We start from the raw sequence: 23,632 nt of genomic DNA, 5'->3' as shown, positions 1-23,632 counted from the left end.
GCAGAGGCGTGGGTCAGCACAGCCTGGGAGAACTTAGTTCAGCCAGGACCTGGTTGTCTGCACGCTCCCCTCAGACCTGCTCCGCACTGCACTGCTCCGCTTCTCTAGCCTGGAGGCTTGGTGGGGTCCCTACACAGCTCGAATTAAAGGACACCTCCGCCTCACACTCTCCCTTTGTACGTGCTTTACTGCACCTGCCTCTATCTTCTTCTCCCTTCGTTGTCCCTCTGCCTTGGGCTTGCCCTGCCCCTGCCCACCTCACCACCCAAGGCAGGAGAGCATCTTCTGGTTCTTCTGCCTCTCCCTTGGCAACCTTCTCTCGGTTCTGCTTTGCCCAAGTGAAGGTTATACCTCTGGTGAATGAAGGTGACATTCTGCTGGGCTCTCTCCACCCTCTCCTCGCCCTTGCTGTCACTGCTCGCTGTTCCCCACACACCCTGTGTGTTCCTCCTCTGTGGCCTGTCTGTCCTTGCAGAGGTCATGTCTGTGTCCCCAAACCCTGGGTATCTATAATCTGTGGTAGTCGTAGCCTCCTAAGCGCTCATCCAGTTAGAATCCGCCATTCTTCAGTCCACTAACAGTTGGTTTAGCCTTTCAAGCGTTTTGTTTACTATTGTGGCCACTTGAGAGTTTTGTTGTTGTCTTTGAAACAGGATCTTACATACAGCTCTGGCTGGCTTTATGTAGACCAGGCTGATCTTGAGCTCAGAGATACTCATGTCTGTGAGTTCTGCCTCCCAAGTGCTGGCATTACACACTGGCTCACTTGAGCTTCTTGGAGGGCACCAGCTCCAATAGGCAGTCACCTATTTTCTGATATGTGGATTTTTACCCTAAGCTTTATTGAGGCATAATTACAAATTAAAATGACATGTTTATAGTGCACGGCATGACATTTTGCTGTGCGAATGTAAAATGCGTGGCCACAGTCAAGCTAACTAATGCACACATCCGTTAACTCGGTTGTCTTGGGGTTGGGAATTTAGCTCAGTGGTAGAGCGCTTGCCTAGCAAGTGCAAGGCCCTGGGTTCGGTCCTCAGCTCTGGAAAAAAAAAAAAAGACAAAATAACAAAAAGACCAAAAAAAAAAAAAAAAAAAAAAACAAGGTAACTCGGTTGTCTTTTTATTGGGTATGATGTGAGCATTTAGATCGGTCCCCTGGCAGATTTCAAGTATGTTACAGTTCACAGGACGCTCTCCATGCTGCTCACGTGCTCTCCAGAACTTACTCGTCAACATAACTGAAACCTTAGGACCTTTTGGCTGTCATCTCTCCCGCTCACCTGCCTCCTGATCACCAGCACTCTACAAAACACTTCTATGTTAAGTGGCATTGTGTGGTATTTGGCTTTTGTGCCTGGCTTATTTTATTTAGCATATCGTCTCCTAAGTTCATCCGTGTGGTTTCAAACAGCAGGCTCTCCTTTGTCAAGAATGACTAACAACATCCCCTTGTGCATATACTGTTTTATCTATTCATCCAGCACAAGAGACAGACTGGGGGCTAGAGAGCTGTCTCAGCAGGTAAGAGCACTGGCTGCTCTTTCAGAGGACTCAGTTTCAATTCCTAGCACCCACATACAGCAGATCAAAACTGTCTCTACCTCCAGCTCCAGGGGACCCAGCACTCTCACACCCATACACATGCAGGCAAAACACCAATGCAAATAAAATAAAAATAAGCAGATCATGAAATAAAAAGATACAGAGGTTGGTTCTGTATCTCGGGTTGAGCCACAGTGGATGTAGACTATACATATCTCCTTGAGATTCCAGCTTCATCTCTTTTAGCTAAATACCAGTAAGGACGCTTGCTGGCAGTTCTATCTTTAAATTTTAGGGGGAACACCAATGTTTTGTATGGTGACAGTTTCAATTCTATTTCCCCAACAGAGTACAAGGTTGCCCTTTTCCTGTGACTTTAACCAAAACTTGTTACTATTTGTATTTTGGGTAGTCGTCATTCTAACAAGGGCGTAGTGATGATGCGTCGTGGTTTTATGTGCATTTCCCTGATGCTTAGTGATGCTGAACACTTCTTCAAATATGTCTTGGCTATTTGCCATCGTAGAAGAATGGCTGCACAGTTCTTTACCCATTTTTAAGTTAGATATTTGCTATTTGCTCTACAGCCCCTTGTGCCGTGTGTAGTCTGCAGGTCACTGTCTGTTCTGTAGATGGTCATTTCACACTTCTGGGCGTTTCCTTTGCAGAGGCATTTTGGTTTAATCTGATTCCATTTGTACGTTTTTGCTTTTCGTGTGTGTTCTTAGGGTCATATCCAAAGTTATTGCCCAGACTATACCAACAAGCTTCCCCCTGTGTTTTCTGCTAGTATCTTATCTTATAGGCTTACATTCAAGTCTAACTACTTAGAGTGAATTTTTGTGGATGGTATGAAGTCAGAACGCAAGTCCTTCTTTTGCATGTGGATAGCCACTTTCCTCAGCAGCATTTGTTGGAGTTATTTTCTCGTGTGTTCTTGATTCCTTTGTTAAATATGAATTGGGCGTACATGGATTTATGTCTAGAGTGTCCTGTTCCCTTGGCCTGTGTGTTCCCTTGGCATCCAAACACCATGCTGTTTGGATGACTGTAGCTTTATAGCATATGGGAAAGCCAGGCCCTGCGAGCTACTTCACCTTTATTCTTTTTTATTCAGTTGCTTTGGTATTCACAGTCTTCTAGGGTTCCGGATAAATTTTAGGATTTTTTCACCATTTCCTGGAAAAGATACTATCAAATTTTTTATTTTTTGTCTTTTTTTTTTTTTTTGAGACATGGTCTTGCTCTGGTAGTCTAGATGAAATTCAAACTCCCAGTTTTACAGCCCCAGCCCCCAGCTCATTCCAACAGGATTTTGATAGTGAAGTCTGTAGCTTACTTTGGGGAGCACAGACACTTTTGCAGAATTAATTTCTTCTCCGTACACATAAGATTCCTCCCTGTTTGTTTGCATCTGCGGGTCCTTTTCCACACAAGTCATTCACATCCTTGATTGAGCTTATTCTTAGCTAAGCAATTCATTTTTAAAACTTGTTTTCAGATCAGTATTTATTCCTAAGATATACATAAAGCATAAAAATGTTGCATATTTAAACAAAACATTGTATAATGTTCAAATCATGATTACTGTCTCTTTCCTTAAACATCATCCATTCTGTATGGGACAAGCATTTCAAACCCTTTCTTCTATGTTTTGGGAAAACATTATTGTCATTGTCACTGTCCTGGCCAACACTTCCACCACAGTACTGAACAGAAGTAGGGATACTTTTGCCTTATATCTGGTCATATGAGAAATGCATTCAACTTTTAATGTTTTAATATAATGTTGCCTGTAGCCTTTGTTATCATGGAGATACATTCACAACCTAATTCACTGAGAATTTTCATCACAAATAAATATTGGATTTTATTTCTCAAACATGTCTGCACTTAGCAAACCTTTCTATGGAGATAGATGTTTTTATCCTTCATTCTCCTCTGTGATGTGTCATATCAACTGATTTGCATGTCATTGGGCCAGCCTGCCATTCCAGTGAGGACTCCTGCTTGATCGTGGGGAATGACACTGTGCTGTGGAGTTCAGTTGCTAGTCTTTGTTAAGGATTTTTCCGTGCCCTGTGGAACACTAACCTGTCCATCATTTCCACTTCTGAGTTCTTATCAAAAAGAACTGAGCGTGGGTGTGGCTCACATGTCTGTCACCCCAGCCTCTAGGGAGGTTGAGGCAGGAGGATTGCCAGCCAGCCTAGGCGATTTAGTAAGACCTAATATCAAAATAAAAATTTTAGGGCTGGAGAGATGGCTCAGAGGTTAAGAGCACCAGCTGTTCTTCCAAAGGTCCTGAGTTCAATCCCCGGCACCCACATGGTGGCTCATAACCATCTATAGTAAGAAGAGCTGGTGTGCAGGCGGAATGTTGTATAAATAATAAATAAATCTTAAAAAAATAATTTCTTTAAAAGAATAAAATAAAAATTTTAAATAAGGATTAGGGATGTATTTCAGCTATAGAGTTCTTGCCTAATAGGTGTAAAACTTTTGGTTCAGTCCCCAGCTGGAGGGAAAAAATGAGAACAGAGCCTTACTGAAATAGTTGTACCAGCTATGTATGGAACAGCAGTATTTACAACAGCCAAGGAAATGGAAACAACTCCCATCAATAACTGAACGGGCTAATAAAATATAACGTACACTTCTCTACCCCACCCCCACACAAAGCGAGATATTATTTAGCCTTATAAAGAAGAAAATTCTGACAAATGCTATATAATATAGATCAACCCCGAGGATAGATATTGTTGTAAGTGAAATGAGCCCATTACAAAAAGATAATTTTTTTTTTATAATTCTTTGTGGTTTCATTTCTTTGAGAGACCCTAGAATAGACAGAAGTAGAGAATTGTCACTTTAAAATGATGGTTTCAGTTTTGCGAGATGAGAAGCTAAGTGAGAATATGCTTAAGACTATACCAAAAAGCCACATAGGATAGTTTATGAAATGAATTTTACCACATGTAAAATCCTTCCTTCCTTCCTTCCTTCCTTCCATCATCCCACTGAGATTCGAGTTAAATTCAAAGTTTTATTGGGAGGCTCTGTGAAATGAGTAAGGACACCCTGCCTTTGGTTTTAATCTGGGCTTTGGTTTCTTTTCACAGTGCAGCCTTCATATTCATGCTTCTTACAGCATCTCCCAGAAGCTAAATGTTCCGATGGCCCCGCTGTCAGAGCCCAATGCAGTGGGCATAGTCATCGCTCATGGTAAGTCATCTCACCATTACGGACAGAAGCTCCCAAGCACAGGGGGACAGCGCTGCCTTTGAGCACCTCCCCCACAAGAGCCACTGGAGGTGGCTTTTGTGTTTTGTTTTTTTCCTTTGCTCTGACAAACCATTCTAACCAAATGCAACCTGAGGTGGAAAGGGTTTATTTCATCTTATACTTCCAGGTCACAGTTCATCATTAAGAGACGTTGGAGGAGCCTGTTTGTTGGCTTATTCTGTGGCTCCCACTCTCACAGGCTGACACTTAGTTAACTTTTCTTATACAACTCAAAATTACCTTCCTAGGGGCTGGAGAAATGGCTCAGTGGTTAAGAGCACTGTCTGCTCTTCCAAAGGTCATGAGTTCAATCCCCAGCAACCACATGGTGGCTCACAACCATCTATAATGTGAACTGATTCCGTCTTCTGGCAGGTGAAAATGCAGATAGAACACTCATGTACATAAATAAATTAAAAAAAAATTACCTTCCTAAAGGGTTGCCTCAATCATTAAACAACACAATCTCCAACAAATGCGGATATAGGCCAATCTAACCAGGGCAGTCGCTCAGTTTGAGATTCCCTCAGACAACGCTAGGTCACGTCACATGTGCAGCCAAAAATAACTAGAACATGGTCCTTTGATACAATTTCCAGGATTATGACACTTTGGGTTTTTAAGACTCTCATTGGCAGGAATAACACCCAAGCTTTGATGGCCTTCATTTTACTATAATAGGCCTGGTGAAATATACGGTAAATTCACTCAAAAGTTCTCTCTCATCAGTAAATCCTCTCTGCTTCATTGCTAATGTTTGCTAATGGTCAATTACTTTGCAGGCAGTGTGGGAGATGCCATCTCAGTGATGGTCCCAGACGTGTACATCTCTGATGACGGGGGTTACTCCTGGGCAAAGATGCTGGAAGGACCACATTATTATACCATCCTGGATTCCGGAGGCATCATTGTGGCCATTGAGCACAGCAACCGTCCTATCAATGTGATTAAGTATGCATGCTCTCAGCTCCCCAACACATTATCTTCGTAGAGGGCCCCAACGGGGAGGCCCCTGGGCTTACTGCAGGGAGAGCCATGGACCCTGACTTACACTATTGGGTTCTGCAGAACTCTGGCTAAGACTCTCACAGGGAAGATGCTTGCATCAAACCAGATTAGGCGACACTGCTTTCCCTCTGACTCCTCCTAGCTATGTATTTTATTTTATTTTATTTTATTTTATTTTGTTTTATTTTATTTTATTTTAAACTATTTTTCTTGGACCAGCAAGATGACTAGGCAGGTAGAGGTGTTTGCTGCCAAGCCTGATGATCCATTACCTAAAATGCACATGGTGGAAAGAAAAAAGCCCCTCCCACCTTGGCTAATTGTCCTCTCACCTCCATGCTCTGTGCCATGCACACCCCCCCCCACTACTAGTGAAAAATACTGATCTTTTCCATCGCCACCCCAAAATGTAGAAATGCCCAAGTACTCTGATACAAATTTATAAAATAATGTGAAGTATTTCCATTCTATCTAAGTTCCAATTCACTTCGAATTAATTTATTAATTTAGAAACTCATTCTTACCTAGGTCACTACTCTTTTTCCTTTGAACGAGGTAATTTCTCCCATGTGTTCTATGTTCTATAAACGAACCCTTTCTTGTACCCTGTTAACTAGAGGTATTGGAAATTATAGTAGTTGTTAGACAGTAAGTCACCCTCTAAATACAGGGTTTCCTCTGGTTGGAGACCAGACATTGAGGTTTGCTTTCCTGATACTCCCAGTACCTGCTGGCTCTCTGTCATGCTCCTTCTCCAACTCTGGTTTCAGGTTCTCCACAGATGAAGGCCAGTGCTGGCAAAGCTATGCATTCACGCAGGAGCCCATCTACTTCACGGGGATCGCCTCGGAGCCTGGGGCCAGGTCCATGAACATCAGCATCTGGGGCTTCACGGAGTCCTTCATCACCCGCCAGTGGGTGTCCTACACAGTGGATTTCAAAGACATCCTCGAACGGAACTGTGAGTGTCTCCTTGAGAATTTCCCACCAGAAGTCTGAAAACTCCTTTTCCTAAGAAGCCCATTCAGAGGAATCCCTTTCAGCCAGGATAATCACACACATAAGCATATGAAAGGGGACTGGAGGATGCTCTGTGCAGGCAGTCCAGCAAGGGACAGAGACGCAACCCTGGGGCTAGCACTGTGCAATTTAAATTATTCCATCAGCCACATTATAAAATAAGTGCACTGCATCTTCATGGTAGAATTATTTATAAATGTCCAAAACATTGCATCAACATGTAAGCGCCATAGAAGGTTACTGAGATAGTTTGCTTTTTTTTTCCTAAGCTAACACCCTTAGCAAGTCTCTATTCAGACACGGAGCGGAGGGGGTTAGGGGAGCAGCCACATGGGACACTGTAGCTTTGTGCGACAGGAAGGACCTTTTGCACATTTTACGAGCCATTCTCCTGGCTTGTAAGAAAAGTACATGTATGTGTTTGACATTTTTTTCTTGGGGGGGGGTTGCCCCTCTGTAGATTCGGAGGGACTGTAGAAATGGAGCTTTGGAGGGAAGTGTTTGAAAGGACCTCTCATTGGTCCCGTCACTCTGAACACTGTAGGGAGGAGTTTCACATAGGGTTTAGTTAAAACGTGAGTCCTGAGACCCTCGAATGGTCACTGGGCAGGTGTGAAGGACTTCAAGAAGAAAATGAAGAAAATAGCCAGTGTATAGTGCCCCCACAGTGTCACAAGCAAACCCACCAAAAAAAAAAAAAAAAAAAAAAAAAAAAAAAAAAAAAACACATAAAAATAAAGTGTCACTAGTGTCTCAGGGAGGAAGATGTGAACTAAAAGAAAACACTGGAGGAAAGGTGCCCCATGCTCCATGCTAAAATGCATGGCTCCTGTGATGCAGGCCTCTCAGCCTGGACTTACATTTCTCTAAGACAGTTAAGTGTGATTTAAAACCCGAGGGCCCTTGTCTTCTAAATGCAGTAAAGACGGTGGAAGGAGCTGGCACGTGAATTTACCTCTCAACAGGGAGTTCTCCATCAGCTCTCAGGCTTAAGGCCATTAAAATACTTGTTAGGCACCCACGCCCCAGCATGTTGGTCTTCAAGTCCCAAAAGATAAAAACCTAGGCAACACCCTAGGTATCAGCCCGTGAGTAAGTTCCTGGGATGATGACCGGGACACTAAAGCAGAGGCAGATGTCCACAGCTGGAGAACCAGCCGGCTCTAAGCCAGCTGTGTGTGATAACATCAGACCTGGGCTCTTGTTAGTGCCTTGTCCTAAACAAAGGGCCCCGGAATGGGAAACCTGTCTCTGACAGCTCCAGGGATGGATGGCCCAGGCCATCAAGGCAGGCAGCAGCCTCTTGGTTCGGGGAGACTCTAGCACTCCCTATATGGCCTCCCTTTAAAGCAAAGGTTTTCTCCTAGTCCCCCCACAGCAGGCAAGGTGGAGAGAGTCTTCTTTTGCTATAAGGAGGAGCAGGTTCTAGATAGACTAAAGTGACTTTGTGTCTGCAGCTCCAAACTGAAGCCATAGATTGAATCAGACAGCCCCACCTGCCTTCCCTCCCCTCCTCCTTCCCTTAGCCCGACAGCTGCCTCTCTGCTGTGGGTGGGCTGTGGGCTGTGCCGACTCCTGAACATTCTGTCTGTCCTTTAGGTGACGAGGATGACTATACCACATGGCTGGCACACTCCACAGACCCCGGGGATTACAAAGATGGCTGCATTTTGGGCTATAAAGAACAGTTCCTACGGCTGCGGAAGTCATCCGTCTGCCAGAATGGTCGAGACTACGTTGTGACCAAGCAGCCGTCCGTCTGTCCCTGCTCCCTGGAGGACTTCCTCTGGTATCAGCACTCCTCAGACTCCTCTGTCAGCCCCTGTCCCGCACTCGGGGAGGTGAAAAATAGTTGTCTTAGCCAGCTAAAAAAACACTGACATTCCTTTCCGCCATTGAACAGCGCTCCTGCCTGTTGTCCACAAAGGTGAAGCGCAGAGAAAGGGGATGAAACGCTACTGACATTTAGCAGACTATTTTATCATATTAGGTAGTCACTGGACACAGCCACTGATCAACCCCAGAGATACGGACTTGGACATGGTGGGAAGACAGTCTGGGCATGTCCCTTGGGTGGTAGAGCATGTGCCCAGCATACACAAAGCCCTGAGCCTGGTCCCCAGCATCGAAGAATAATAATAGCCTGCGATGCATGAGACCCTGTCTTGGGAAAAATTTTTAAATGAGGAAGGGCCTGAGGGAGCCAGTCTGCAAAAACGAGGAGCCCCAAACAACAGGAAAAGTGGTTCTGGGGCAGGGAGGCAACCAAGCTCTGCAGGCAGCCTCCTGGAAGGCACTAGGCTTTGGATCATCTGCAAGACGGAGGACTGAAAGGTGCTGGTTTGGTCCTGAGGCTAGAGTGACATCAGTACATTCAGGGGCCTATGCCTTCTGAGCCTCAGAGGCCACCAGGATGGACTCCCAAGAGTTCAGGTCCATCAGGGATGGAGAGCTAGTTACTTCATTGGTCTGGGGTTAGTTGACATAACCGAGGCTGGTGCCACTTAAGTGAGGAAAATTGGAGCAAATAAAAAGTGCTTCGTATTGCAGGCGAGAACCTGCTGCTTGGAACAGATACAGGAGTAAAAGTGAATCCCAAAGCACTTGGACAAAGAGGACAGATACTCTTGTGCCCCTAGTCATATTCCCCTGAACTGCAGGTCTGAAGGGAACGCAGGTCTGACCCCTGTGGCTCCCCCGCATCTTCATTCCCACAGGAAGCATGTCCTTGCTCTGCTCACCTTTGGCTGACAGTCAAGCCTGAGGTTGCTCTGAAGGGTTGTCCTGCCCTGGACCTCAGAGGCAGAGTGGCTTTCTTCCCTGAGCTGCTGCTGTCCCCTAATGTGCTGTGGTCCTGCAGAGCATTTAGTTGTAAGACTGTTTCCTGTGTGAGGAAGGTCTGTCCTCATTGCCTGCAGGACCCCTCACCTGGGAAACTCCCCCTTGGCCCTTAGCATCTAAGAAAGCACCACTAGAGCCCCTTCATTCTCCCTCACCAGATTCACACACACACAGTAAGTGGTAGGGGAAGAGAGACGTCCCCTGTGGCTGAAAGGAGAGGGATCGAAGGAGGCCTTGTTGAGGAGGTGGCAGCAAGCTGAGTGTTGATGAGTGGTGGCATTTGCCCATGTGTGTCCAGGAAGGGAGGGTTCGTAGAAGCCAGTGGCCTGCTGTGAGCTTACACACCCAGCAGCACACCAAAGAAGGCTGTGAAAAGTCAGGGTAGTCACAATAAAGAGAGAAGCGCTTGGACCACAGAGACAGGCAGATCCCCAGGAACTCCAGGCCTGCCTAATCTGCACAACAAGTCCCAGGCCTACTGGGCTACATTTTAAAAAAGAGAAATATGGGTTGGAGTCCAGGTGGAGGACATCCAAGCCAGATTTCCCTTTCAGAGGGTGGGGAAAAAGGGATTGGTACAGAGGAAAAAATACTGGTTTGATGACCAGTGAGCCTTGTGGCCTTAGACATTCATTTCTAAGGCTACAGAGAGCATTGAAGCCAAAATACGTGAAATAAAACATGAATGAGGAGCTAGAGATGTAGTTTAGTGATAAGATGTTTGCCTAGTATGTGTGAGGGTCTGGGTTACGTCCCCAGCGCTATTTGCTCTAAATGAGCCAAATAAAGTAATAAAGAAATACGGCTAGAGACAGGCTGCAGCTCAGGATTAGAGGACTTGCCAAGCATTCATCAGGCCCTGGGTTCAGTCCCAGGAGAGGGAGATGGGAAGGGAGAAAGGGAGGGGAAGATTTGCCCAATAAAAAAAAGATAAAGGAATGAGATCTGGGACAGACATGTGTAGGCTGAGGAGAGGAAGTGGGGGAGTTTGGCTGTCCTTCCTCATCCTCTCCGTGGTGTAAGGACCAGGGTGGTCAGAAAAGCAGGACTAAAACATGGGTGCTGTATGGAGCATCAGCCCTGGAGAAGAGGCAGGACCTAATTTCATGGGAGAAAATAGGAGGGTGGATGAGCGGAACTACTGAAAGTGGGAGGGGACGGAAGGGCGCGGCAGGGAGTGGAGCAGGGGCTTCAGTGCTGGCTGTACATGTTCGAGAATATGAATTCAGACCCTCAGCACCCAGAGAGCAAGGCTTGGAGCTGGAGAGAGGACTCAGCAGTTAAGAGCACTGTCCGCTCTTCCAGAGGTCCTGAGTTCAATCCCCAGCAACCACATGGTAGCTAACAACCATCTATAATGGGCTCTGATGCCATCTTCTGCAGGTGTACATGCAGATAGAGCACTCATACACATAAAAATAAATAAGTATTTTAAAAAAGAGCAAGGTTTGGTGGCACATATCTGTAACCTCACTGTTAGGGATGAGGGAAAGACAGGCAGATCTGTAGTTCTCTGGCATGCCTGTGTAGTCAGCTTCAGGCTCAATGAGAGAACCTGACTCAAAAAACAAGGAGGAGAGTCATAGAGGAAGACACCTGGCATTGACCTTTAACCTTCATACCCACAGGCATGGGTGTGGGCACATACACCTGTTCCTAAGTCAGCTGGACTAAGGATGTTCATCTTTCTTCCTCAGCAAAGCCTTCTCTGTGGCTTGTCCTAAGGGACTGCTTTCTTCCAGTCCCTTCAGTAAATACCCAAGATTACCAACTTACAAAGGGAAAGGCTGTGTCAGAAAAGCCCTGAGCAGGCTCTGCTGCCCTGGGCCTGTGGGGAAGCAGAGCAAATTGGACCCTATGGCCAAAAAGTGACAGAAGAGGAGGCCGGGCCCCTGGGTGCCTGCAGTCCTTCCACCAGAAGGACTGTAAATGCCTCCTGTAAATGCCTCCAGAGCAGCACACTGGGACCATGCCTTTACCACAGGGGCCTTTGGGAGACAATTAAGACTCTAGCGTAGACTGGCAAAGGCTGCCTAGCCCTCCCCCACCCATTCCCAGCAACCTCTGTCACCTCAGTTGGAGCAGCCTCGACGGGCATGTCAGCTGTCCACCTGACCACTAGCCACGTGCTGGCTTGCAGGCAGCAACGTCAAACATGTCCTTGTTGATTCTTGCAGTGACTTTGGCTACTACCGCCCAGAAAATGCCTCCGAGTGTGTGGAGCAGCCGGAACTGAAGGGGCACGAATTGGAGTTCTGTCTGTACGGCAAGGAGGAGCACCTGACGACAAACGGGTAAGGTGGCCTCTCCCGTGGCAAGCCCCTCACCGCCCTGAGCCAAACCAGCTTATCCCCTCACAGGAATGGTATTCCACCTTCTTGTAGACCTTCTGTGATGCTAATATTCTGTCATCTGCTAGGTCAAAATGGCAGCCATTGGCCTCATGGGGCTGTTGACTTCGGGAAACTGAGTTTTTCATTTTAATTAATTTTTGTCTTCAAATGGCTTCCACAGGAGCCTCAGGCAGCTCTCCTCCATGATGGACTCCCCTCTCCCATTTTTGTGCTACTTGTTAATGAACTTTCTCCAGGTCTCAGTTTTGGGTGCAGTCTGAAGGGATAGACAAATGGCTGACAGCAAGACACAGAAAGGCTAAATTTGTGCAGGCTCTGAAACTACACAGGATATCCCCACAGACAGTGGCCTCCCCCACCTCCAGGCCCTGGGCCCAAGCCCATTTCGCCTACCTCATAGCATTTCAGTCAACAAAACAATGCATTTGCAAAACAGGACTTCCTGGTGAGTTGGCCAAGTTTATTGAAACCTGAGAACAAGTTTTAAGCCTGAAGTCCTAAGGTCAGGGTTCAGGGACATTTGTGGGATAAAGAACAGAATGAAACGGGGGGTGGGGGTGGTAGTGCCTGTGGCCAGGACTCGGGCCACAGAAGTGGGAGAGACACCTTAAGTTCCACGCTAGTCTGCTCTCCACAGGCCACACCTAGTTCTAGGCTAGCCAGCCCTGCTAGGCTAAACCCTGTCTGGGGAGAGAAGGCGGAAGTGGCTTAAGTAGGCATGAGTAAACGTGATGAGAGGCGAGATAATCAGTGGTGGGCAGAGCTTATTTTCGTGGCCCCTCACAAAACGGACGCATGCACAGAAATGGTGTTCCGTAGTCTGAAGATGGAGGGTTGGGGTCCTTTAGTGTTAAAAGGTCGCCCACTAAATTGTGGAGGATCAGTCAAAAGTCATTTGAGCTATGTTTTCAACAAAAGTGGCCACGCTGATATGGTGGCACATGCCCGTAATCCCAGCACTCAGGGAGGCAGAGGCAGGCATATCTCTGTGGGTTCAAGGCCAGCCTGGTCAACCTAGTGAGTTCCTAGGACAGCCAGAGCTACATAGTGAGTCCCTGAAAATGAGCACAGGCAACTGTGATGGTCATCAGAAGTGACAACTCAACTGGTGAGAAACAGCTGTGTGCCCTCCACAGTCGGGGCCTTTAAAGTCAGCTAAAGGTACAGGCTAGAAGCAAGGGAAGCTGGAGGCTCAGATTCCTCAGTTTCCTGGAGGCAAGAACTTTCTGCAGTTTTCACATCTTTTCTGTAAAGAGGCAAGAGCCTAGGAATACATCCTTGTGCTCTGCTAAAACAAACAAACGAAAAAACAAAACAAAAACCAACTCTTTTTCTCACTCCTCCTTCACTTTCTCCCTTTTCTTCTCTATTTTAGCGTGCGTGTGTGTGTGTGTGTGTGTACGGTATGTGTATGTATGGCATGTTTAGTATGCATGTGTGTGTGGTGCTTCTTACACATTAACACATTTATCACGTATGTGATACGTATATGTGATGCGTGTGTATGGTGTTTAAACGTGCGTGTGTGCTGTGTGTGTGGTGGGGTGTATGTATGGTACACGTGATGCTTCTTGCACAGTAACTAATACACTTACCATGTGTGCGTGTGAGATGTGTGGTGTATGTATGTGATGTGTGTCTATGATGTGTGGGTTGTGTATGTTGGTGGTGTGTACATGTGGTAGGTATGCGTGTTTGCAGTGTAAGTGTGATACTTGTTGCACACTAACTAATTATCATGCTATGTTTGATGTATGGTATATGTGTATGTGGTGTGTGTGGTTTATATATGTAGTGTGTGTGGTGTGTCTGTGTAGTCTTGTGTTGTGTGTATGTGGTGTACATATGCGGTGATGTGTGGTGTGTGAGTGTATGTGGGGGGTTTATGTGTGGCGTGTGTATGTCGTGTATGGTGTGTGGCATCTATATGTGGTGATATGTGTGTGTGGCGTGATGTTTCTTGCACATTCACGCTATACAGACACTTATGTCCTCTCTGTTGCTCAGCTTACCCTTGGGGTAGCTCTTCTCTGCTCTGTAGAGGTCCTCCTCCCTAAAGTGAGCCCAGAGCCCAGTTTGCTCACAACAGCTCCTGGTCATTGCTGGCAGCCTGCCTGCATCTAGGATCACGACCACTTCCTGTCTGTCGCTTGGGTTCAAGCCCACCTCTGTCACGGCTGTCACTGAGGACAGATTTTGGAGGACTTTCACAAACTTGCTTCTTCAGGGTCCCATACACCTCACAGCCTACCAGACAGGACGGCTGCAACTCCTGAAAAGCAGTCCTGGTCGGGCATGCTACAGCCAGGAGGCCTGGCTACCCACTCCATGCCTTCCCCCCAGACTCCAACACAGCCACAGCCTCTGACTGAGCTCCTCTGCCCCTCAGGTACCGGAAGATCCCAGGAGACAGATGCCAGGGGGGAATGAATCCAGCCAGAGAAGTAAAAGACTTGAAAAAGAAATGCACAAGCAATTTCTTGAACCCCAAGAAGCAGGTATGTTGAAGACAGATCTGGTTTCTGGGTACCGGAGGGGTTTCAACATTCTGCCAGGAAAAATCAAAGGTACACTTTGGAACCAGTATGGATGGCCACGATGCTCCTCAGAGCTTTACACAGGAGGCTGTCAGGGTGACAAGCCCCTCCTGCTAAGAGTGGGTGTGTGCCTGGGGGAGGAAACGGTATTATGTAAAGTTATAAACGTCTTAGAAGCATGGAGCTGTACAGTTTCTGAGGCCCAGGGTCATTCAGAAAAAAAGATTTAAGGGTTGTGCTCAGTGAGTGAGGGCTACACATGAATACACATGCTGTCATGTGTGCTCATCACGTGAGTCAGGGGTTATAAACTAGAAAGGACAGGGCTGGGGACTACAGCTCAGCGGGTGAAGTATTTGCTGACCTTAGTCCCCAGCCACACATCCACAAGTGGTGATGCATGCCTGTGACCCCAACATTTGGGAGCTAAGGCAGGAGGATCGGGTTTGAGGTCAACCCTGGGCTCCACGAGACACTATCTCCAAAGCAAACAAATGGGGCCAGAGAGATGGCTCAGCAGTCAACAGTGCTCTTGCAGAGGACCCCAGTTTGCTTTCCAGCACCCATGTCAGGCAGTTTACAACTGCCTGTACCTCCAGCTCCTAGGGATGTGGCACCCTCTTCTGGATTCAGACACAGTCAGAGGCACACACATACGCACAAACAACTTAGATATGAAAATAAGTATTTAAAAACAAACAAGCCTGTGGGGAAAAGTAACAAAAAGACTACAGAAGCCGTGGACTGGAGATTCGGCATAGGGAGGAGAGCCCTGCGCAGCAGGCAGGGCCTGTTGTGCCCACTCATCCCAAGTTGTTAAACAAAGATCTGACGTGCGGTCATAATGGACCGCCTCGGATCAGATCTTAGGAAGGGCGGTGCTGCTCTGTCTGTGGGGGAGCCCCGGAGATGAGGTAACTAGGGAGGCCTCCTGGTAGCGGGCCCAGAGCCAGCAGTGACCTGGGGCCGTCTTCTGAATGCGTAACATGAAAGGCTGAGGGGCCAGCAGTCCAGCACCCTCTCCCCTGCCAGGGTGGGACTCAAGGCAATGAGGGAAGAGTGTGTGGGTGTGTGTATTTGTAAGGGGGGGCAGGTCCTCCTCCTCTGCACCCTTTCCCTGGACTGCTGGTGGCTGTCCTCAGAGTGTTTGTGTGTGTGTGATTGCACAGGACTCCCGCCCACAGGGACACAGCTTGTCCCAGAATCCAGCACCGCCTCCTCTCGGATACACTGAAAACACACACTTCCTATCTCCTAACCAGAAGCAGGTAGGTTACACGCAAACAATCATCTGATAAGGCTTATCTGTAGAGACATGCCAGACGCTAGTGTGGATAAAGGCCTGCCTGGAATAACATTGACACACATCTTCAAAGATGGTAGCCTAGTCATCGATCCATTCAGCCCCCTGTCCTTACAGTCCTCCCGCCTGCTCCTCCCTTATGCTCCAGGAGTTGTAAACAGGGGACATGGAGTAGTCACAGTGACTGCAGTGATCTTCCAGGCGTGTCCAGCCCTTGGCCAGGGCTACATACAGCCAAGACTAGCTATGAAGGAGGCCCAACAACAGATTGTAAACTTATTTACAATGTGGATTGTTTATGCAAATGTTTGTTTTGGGCAACTCAGTTGAACAGTTCTGGAGCATGAACTTTGTAGATGGCAACACCCCATGCCACAGTGACAAAAGGTTGGACACCCTTGATTTGAGGCCGCTACCGAGGCGCCTGCAGCGACTTTGACACGGAAGATCCCGCAGCACACCTTCTGGGCAGCTGGCGTTCAGATCCTCCTGCCCCCCACCCCCCGGCATCTGGGAGGGGGAGACCTACCCTCGCTAAGTGCGTTGACTGTAGGTCACTGTAGGAACGAGCAGCCTCAGAGGCTAAGAGCCCTTCCAGAGGCTCTGAGTTCAATTCCCAGCGAACGCGTGGTGGCTCACAACCACCTAGAAGAAGAGTCTGGTGCCCTCTTCTGGCCTGCAGCCAGAACAATAGATACATAATAAATCCAGAAAGAAAAAGGAATGAACAGCCTCCCGGACCACGCACGCCTAACCGCATCTCTGTTTGTGTTTTAACTTATCAAGAATTCCAAGTCGAATTCTGTCCCTATTATCCTGGCCATCGTGGGACTGATGCTGGTCACAGTTGTAGCGGGAGTGCTCATCGTGAAGAAATATGTCTGTGGCGGAAGGTAAGAAGGTGGAAGCGGGTCACAGGTTCTGAATGCAAACCAAAGAGCCACCCCCAAGTCCATGTGATCCAATTCTCTCAGCTGAAACTGGGCAGTTAAAGCGCTAACCCTGAAGATTCAGGTCCATATTTTGCATCTTATATCTGCATGCCGAGAGGCCATGAGCTTGGAAAACTGAGGAGACGTCATGCTATGAGAAACACTCCCCTCTCGGCTTGGGGAAACTAACCAGGGTCCCTCCCCCAGGTTCCTGGTGCACAGATACTCTGTGCTCCAGCAGCACGCAGAGGCTGACGGAGTGGAGGCTTTGGACACAGCCTCCCGCGCGAAAAGCGGTTATCACGACGATTCAGATGAGGTGAGACGCTTTCTTCTTGTGAAACTATCCAAAATTTTAAGTCTTCCGGTTTTGGTTTTGTTTTTGTTTTTGAGACAGGGTTTGTGTAGCCTTGGCTGTCCTCCTAGAACTAGCTACTAGGTCTAATAGATTAGCCTGCCTCTCCCTCTCCAGCGCTGGGATTAAAGGCGCCCACCGCTGCCACCTGGTGAAAAATTTAAATCCTAAGAAGGATTGTTTTTCTACTAGAGACCAAGACAGTCTCTGGAAAGATGGCTCAAGGAAAAGAGCACTGGCTGCTCTTCCAGAGAACCCAGGTTCCATTCTCTTCAAACACACAAAGGGTCACAACTCTCTGTAACTCTGGTTCCAGGGGACCCAGTGCCCTCTTCTGGACTCCCGAGGCACCAGGCGCGCACACGGTACAAGAACATACATTCAGGCCAAACACCTATACATAAAAAATGAAAATAAGTAAATCTAGTTCAAGTTGTCAGTAATGCCTCACCTGTCTTCCTTTGCAGGACCTCCTGGAATAGCTCTTCAGAGGGGCTGGGACCGAGTGTGGACGGAGCCACAGTACCTCCTACACGCCCTGAGGCTCTGACTTGGGGAAATAAATTTCCCATTTCGTCGGACCCAGCTCTGTTTCTGCTGCTTCCATCCAAGCCCAAAGGACCTACACTAAAGAATGCAGGGTGGGGGTGGGGAGCCCTGGCTGATCTCACAGTGGGCTCTGAGAAGAGGGGGGAAATTTTCAATTCTTTAACTTTTTGTTTCACGTTCTGTATTTTGTTAAACGTTTGGGCTTTAGGTTTCCGCTGGTCTGTTTGTCTGTTGAGGGGAATGAAATGGGATGCAAAGGGATTGTTTCACTGACCCCACTCCTGTGTGCTGTGCCCGCTGCCCAGCCCAGGGCATCTGCCCACTCCATCAGCTCAACTCTCACAGCATACCTGGTGCTGGCCCCGTGCTCTGCCAGTCATGGGAAGCAGCCTCAGAGAAGGAAGTGACTGGCACCGCCTGGCCAGCTTTTCTCCATCTGTGGACAGCCCTGCTCAAAGAACACTGCGTGCCAGCCCTGCTGCTCTTCCTCATGCCCACCCCACCCCCAGCCATGGCTGCAAGCCACCGTGGCTCTCCTTTCCCACTTAATTAGGCAATACCCTTGTTAATTGCCCTTTGGCAACTAACTTAACCACGTGCTTCCGAAACACTAAATCGGGAAAACTTACAGGGCAATATTCTTAACTTGTGGCGAGGAGGAGGGAGCAACAGAATTGACTAGCTCTAACACCTACAAGAGCCAGAACTCTGGCTGATGCTGGGCCCTTCCACGCTGTGCTTTGTGTGTATGCCAGCGGACCAGCTCTAGGGCAGGGTGCAGGCTTGGCCTGGAAGCCCGCCCAGGCACCACAGTCCCTTGCCTGGAGCTCGTTGGGTGCACGGTGCAGCTCCAGGACAGTCACAGCCTTCCATTTCCCCCATCCCCAGTGGTAGGGGCCCAGTGTCGCCATGGCTGCTTATTACTTCCTCCTAGGTTGCTCCTGTCCACAGAACCGGAACCAGGAATGTTTGCAGATTGGTGGGCTTTCTGAAAATCAAAGTTAGGTTACCAGTCCCTCCTCCTCACCCTTCCCCTAGTTTTGCCGAGTTACTTGTCAGCTGAAGCCTTTGGCTGACCCCACTGAAGGCACACTTCTAGATGATGCCTTGTGGTCAGGCAGTTTGTCTATCTGATACTTTTAAAAATTAAAAATAGGTGAGAGGACATTATGATGGGTGGATTTGGGGACAGCCATCTGGTAATGGAAAGCTGTGTTGATTTAGTTTAACACAGCTTGGATATTGGCTGTCCAGGAAGACGCTGTGGCCGGTCTCCCTAACCCTGCTGTGCAGATCACAGTTCCTTCCATTGGGACATTTCTCCGTAGATGCCATTTTGCTGTTACTCCATTTTGTGGCTAGAAAAGTCAGTGAAAAGTAAACGTGCCAAACTAACTTTTGTCAGAATGCATGAGCAGATGGCTGCCTCCTCTCCTCCCCAGAAGGAACAAACAGCAGCAGGGAAAGAGGGGGAGGAAGTGGAGAGAGAGAGTTTCAGAGATGTTGACTTGCAGCTTGAGACACGGAGCTTCAGTTAGAAAAATAAGTTGGAGTTGTCTCTGTGAAGAGAATGAATACCTGTCAAAGCCAGAATGCCCTGGTCTTTCAGCTTGTTCATTTTTGTAATGATTCTAAAATTGAAAATAATTCCAAAGATATCCATCTCATGAGTTATCAAAGTTCCTGTCTACCCTCACCTCCCACCAAAGGGGAAAGACCCATTTCCACCGTCTGTCGCTCCCAGCACATCCCTAGGTAGATGTGGGTAGATAAACCAATGTGGTGACCATCACTAGTCTCTAGGTGGCTAACACTCATCTCTAACCATCGAAGACTAGAGCTCTCTGCCTCTAACGGTTTCTGGGATTTCTGTAGAACTTGGCAGTTTTTGGATCACTTCGCTTGCATTCTGTTTGGAGCACTGTGCCGTTCTTGCCATAGAGCTCAGGAGCCAAAGTCGAGTCGGCCGCCCAGGTCTCCAGAGCTCTGAAACGCGGCCCACAGGAAGGTGATGAACACTTGCGGCAGAGCTTCTGATAGGTGACTTGCTGGCTTTGAGGGACGGCTCAGTGGCAGATCTTTCAGAGCTGTTATTTGGGTGCCTTTCTGTTTTCGTTTTGGAAAACCACATTCTGTTCTCTTGCTTCATGGCTGAAATAAAAAGCGATGTAATCCGGAGCGCGCCTCTCCCTTGGTGGACGGCCACTGTGGGGAGCACAGGCCTGAGTCTCTGCGGGTGAGTCCTTGTCTCTGCCCCTAGCTTGCTGGCTCTGTAGGCTTGGGGACTGCCCCTGCAATAGCTTTCAGAGTCAGTCATACTCACAAATGTGTAACCTGAGCCAGAGGTTCAAGCTCTAAGAAAAATAATTGTGGTTTGGTTTGCCCTGCTCAGCCTGGGAGCATCATCATTACTGGTGACCATACCGTTATCCTCAGCACTGGGACAGCAGAGGGGATTGATTCTAGAGACACGAGCAGTAGAATTTAGCATTGCCAGGTAGCTCAGACATATTAGAAAGTCCATAGTGGCCTGAGTTTTAAACCCAAAACTGCTCGCAGGCCCTTGCAGAGGGAGAGCAGCTGCAGGGCTGCTCTGACCACTGAGCCTTGGAGCTCACTGCCTCCGAACTGGTATTCTGGCGTGCAGACCCATGCCCGGGCTTCCCTCTAGTGCCCTGCCTGCCCACGCCTGGTCCCCTAGCCTCTCCTCTCTTCATTGACCACCCTCAGCTCCTTTAAAGCATGGCTGGGCACACACTAGCCAGTCACCCCTTCGCCAGGATACTAGGATGCCCTGAGGGGTGCAGGGCCATTCCAGTGGGCCCCCCAGCGGAAGGTCTGGCATGGCGTCACTCATTTTATTGCACTACAAGTAAACCAGATGGGTAGAGTCTTTCGTTCCTCCACTGCTCTGAACAGCCCTGCTCCTATGCACACTGGCGGAGGGCCCAGCCACTTGTCTGCACAGCCCTCTCCACATTCAGCAGGGATGCACAGGATTGCTGAGGGAGAGCAGGATGCAGCTTCTCAATTTTCCATCACCTTCACACCAGAGGGGGAAAGTAACATGAACTTTAATGTCTTTTGGAACAAAACCAAAGTTTAAGATTTGCCATATGATGTAGTGACAGGGAAGCCCAGAGTCGGCCAGCAGGTGCCAGATTTCCTGTCTCGTTGGCCAGCGCTCCGCCAGGTGCAGGCTGCCATGGGGTCACTGAAACCACAGGTGCAGGTTGATTTCTTGGTTCTATGTGTTGTAACAATAGAACTGGAGCATTAACTTGAAATTGTCTTCAAGGACTTGCTGTGTGCACTTTTCCACGTTGGTACATTCTCCGCATCTGTTTATATGGAATAACACAAGCTAATCTGTACCTTTATGTATATGTGTGTGTGTACATATACACATGTATAGACTGTATAGTGTACATGTTAATGACTTACTGGTTGCCCCGAATTTTCAGTGCCATCCTCATCCTCCGCATGCCCTCAGCTGTGGTCAGGTGACTTCCTGTCCCCTGGCGGTTCTGCCACTTCCCTGTGTTTGAGCCTCCAGGGAGGAGGGTTTGGGCTGCATTCTCCTTATCCTCATGCACAGAAATGCTCAGGGTCCCCATGTGCCTGTTGTCCTCCCCTCTCCTCCTTTGTTCCCTTTTCTGAGCATGTGGCCCCTCCCCCGGCTGGGAGGGGCAGCCGCCTTCCTGGGAAAGTGTGAAGCAGGATTGCAACCACCACTGCATGTGCACTGAAACCTCCGGATCTCCACCCACCTGGGACACGGCATTGCATGCGAGGTGGGATTATCAAGTTTCAAAGACCTGTGTCAGCTACACAGCAAAGCCAGACCCATAATGAAATCCCACAAAATGGAAAGAAAACGCAAATTTTCTTTAGCATTGTGTAAATAAATCTGGATGTGTTTAACTTTGTATTGGTAATCTGTATATTTGCAATACTTGGGTTAGAAATAAAACAGCCTGGACTTTGGTACCTAACCTACTAAGAAGAGTAAGCTACAGTTTGTTAATGGAGTGTCTCTACCTTTCTGACCTTCAAAACTCAAAACTCCAAGAAAACCAGAGAAGCATCAACTTGAAAGTCAAGACTGGGCATTTCCAGCTGGGAAGATGATAGACAACTTATGAGAAAATGACTCCCAAAGAAACGGGTTGCTGGCCTCTAAGTTTTCTGATTTCTTTGTTCACTCATTTTCTTGATCCTTACGCTCACGTGTCAAGAGCCCCTTCCCACAGTGTGGGTAGGATCATCTCCCTCATCATCTTCTGGAAGTGTAGCAACTGAACACACACTCTCTCCAGTGTCTGTCTCCGTGCTCCTGGATCCAGCAGCCTCTGGTTACACTCCTGAACTGTGTGCTCCCTGAAGCTGGTTTGTCAAATGAAGCTTGCAGGTCAGCTGTAGCAGTTTCCCATATGTCTCATCTTCCCTGCTCCTCTCACAGTCCTTCAGTCTCAGCCTCCTCACAAGTGTTGCCTGAGGGAGCTTCCTGCCTCCCCCCCCCCCCCCCATCCACTGTGCCCTAGGACACAGTTTTGAAACATTATTTCCATTCAGTGTTCCAACATCTCGGTCTGAAGGTGCCGGGTTTTTGAAGGGGACAAGAGTTTTTACCTCTAGCAGTTTTTACCCCAAGAATTGACTTAATCTTGTTTAAGAGATTCTAACATATTCTAAGACTCTTTGCACCAGAATCAGACTGCCCTAATACTTGTTATGTAGCCCAGGCTGTCCTAAAATTGAGGGTAATCCTCCTATCTCCACCTCCAGAGGATTGCTTGTCTGTCTGTTGGTTTTGTTTTTCCAGGCAGGGTTTCCCTGTGTAGCCTTGGCTGTCTTGAACTCAATTTGTAGACTAGGCTGGCCTCAAACTCACCACTTCTGCCTTCCCAAGTGCTGGGATTAAAGGCATGAACCACCATACCCACTGAGTTCTGGGACTGCAAGTGAGCTCCACTATCTTGGCTCTGCATTGGACTTTCTAGATGGGCAGAGGGCTGAGGGGGACTATCGCTAGAGGCTTGGCTAAGTATGGAATAAGAAAGGGGTTCCCCTAAGCTGGAGAAAAACAATCAGTAAGTGCCTACCACACAGACGGGACTTGAGTTCAATCTCCAAACCATGCTAAAATCCCCGTGCCCGGGAGGCACACACAGGAAGATCCCTGGAACTCACTGGCCTGCCTAACCTGATCAATGGGACCCAGGTCACAGTAGGAGACCTCTCAAAAAACAATATGGTGGTGATGAGATGGCTCAGTGTGTAAAGGTGCCTGGCACCCAGCTGGGCAAACAGTCCAATCCCTGGGACCCACATGGTGGAAGGAGAGAATTGACTCCCAAAAAGTTGTCCTCTGACCATGACTCAGCAGTTAAGAGCACAGACTGCCCTCTCAGAGAGCTGGATGTGATTCCAAGCACCCACATGGCAGCTCACTTAGTCTCAGAAGATCCTCTTCTGGCCTTCACTGGCACCAGGAATACACCTGATACAAAGACATACATGCAAAACACTGACACAAAAATATAAAGGGAAAACATTTTAACTGAACAGGATTTCTGGCCCCTGAGTTAGGAAAGGGGGATGTGATAGGAAACCAAATAATTTGGGTAGAGGGTACATTGCCTGCAGAATGGCCGGATGAGCCTGGAAATCAGCTGGGGACTCTTGGGTGTGGCTAACACTGACTATGGGCTGGCCATGAACCTGCATTTTTATTGAATCCCACGCACAGTCCTGGCATCAGCATCCTAGTTACAGAGAGCTGAGATTCACAGCCATCAGCTGGTGGCTGAAGAGTACAGCCAGATGTCACAAGTCCCTGTCCCTGCGGAGCTCTCCTCCCTGTCAGGCTGCCTCTCACTTCATTTGTGCTGTACCTCAGA

General features: G+C 48.1%; 1 protein-coding gene across 4 annotated transcripts in view; it reads left to right on the top strand.

The window, feature by feature from the left end:
• Positions 1-21,658, top strand: part of Sort1 (sortilin 1) — a 75,443-nt gene extending 53,785 nt beyond the window's left edge. For 2 of the 4 annotated variants that reach the window (XM_021631686.2, XM_021631685.2), the window contains exons 12-21: positions 4,668-4,770; positions 5,613-5,781; positions 6,609-6,799; positions 8,458-8,647; positions 11,877-11,993; positions 14,443-14,551; positions 15,760-15,858; positions 16,680-16,786; positions 17,033-17,144; positions 17,648-21,658. In XM_021631686.2, the coding sequence (XP_021487361.1) occupies positions 4,668-4,770; positions 5,613-5,781; positions 6,609-6,799; positions 8,458-8,647; positions 11,877-11,993; positions 14,443-14,551; positions 15,760-15,858; positions 16,680-16,786; positions 17,033-17,144; positions 17,648-17,662 (1,212 nt within the window). In that variant the 3' untranslated portion in view covers positions 17,663-21,658. The remainder of the gene's footprint in view (positions 1-4,667; positions 4,771-5,612; positions 5,782-6,608; positions 6,800-8,457; positions 8,648-11,876; positions 11,994-14,442; positions 14,552-15,759; positions 15,859-16,679; positions 16,787-17,032; positions 17,145-17,647) is intronic. The other 2 variants (XM_021631688.2, XM_021631687.2) reach the window with 1 other exon arrangement.
• The last annotated feature ends 1,974 nt before the right edge of the window (positions 21,659-23,632 follow it).

Source organism: Meriones unguiculatus, chromosome 10 (assembly GCF_030254825.1).
Source record: "Meriones unguiculatus strain TT.TT164.6M chromosome 10, Bangor_MerUng_6.1, whole genome shotgun sequence".
In the NCBI taxonomy this organism is placed as follows: domain Eukaryota; kingdom Metazoa; phylum Chordata; class Mammalia; order Rodentia; family Muridae; genus Meriones; species Meriones unguiculatus.
Note: the sequence above shows the minus strand (reverse complement) of the source record. Positions and strands in the feature narration are given on the sequence as shown.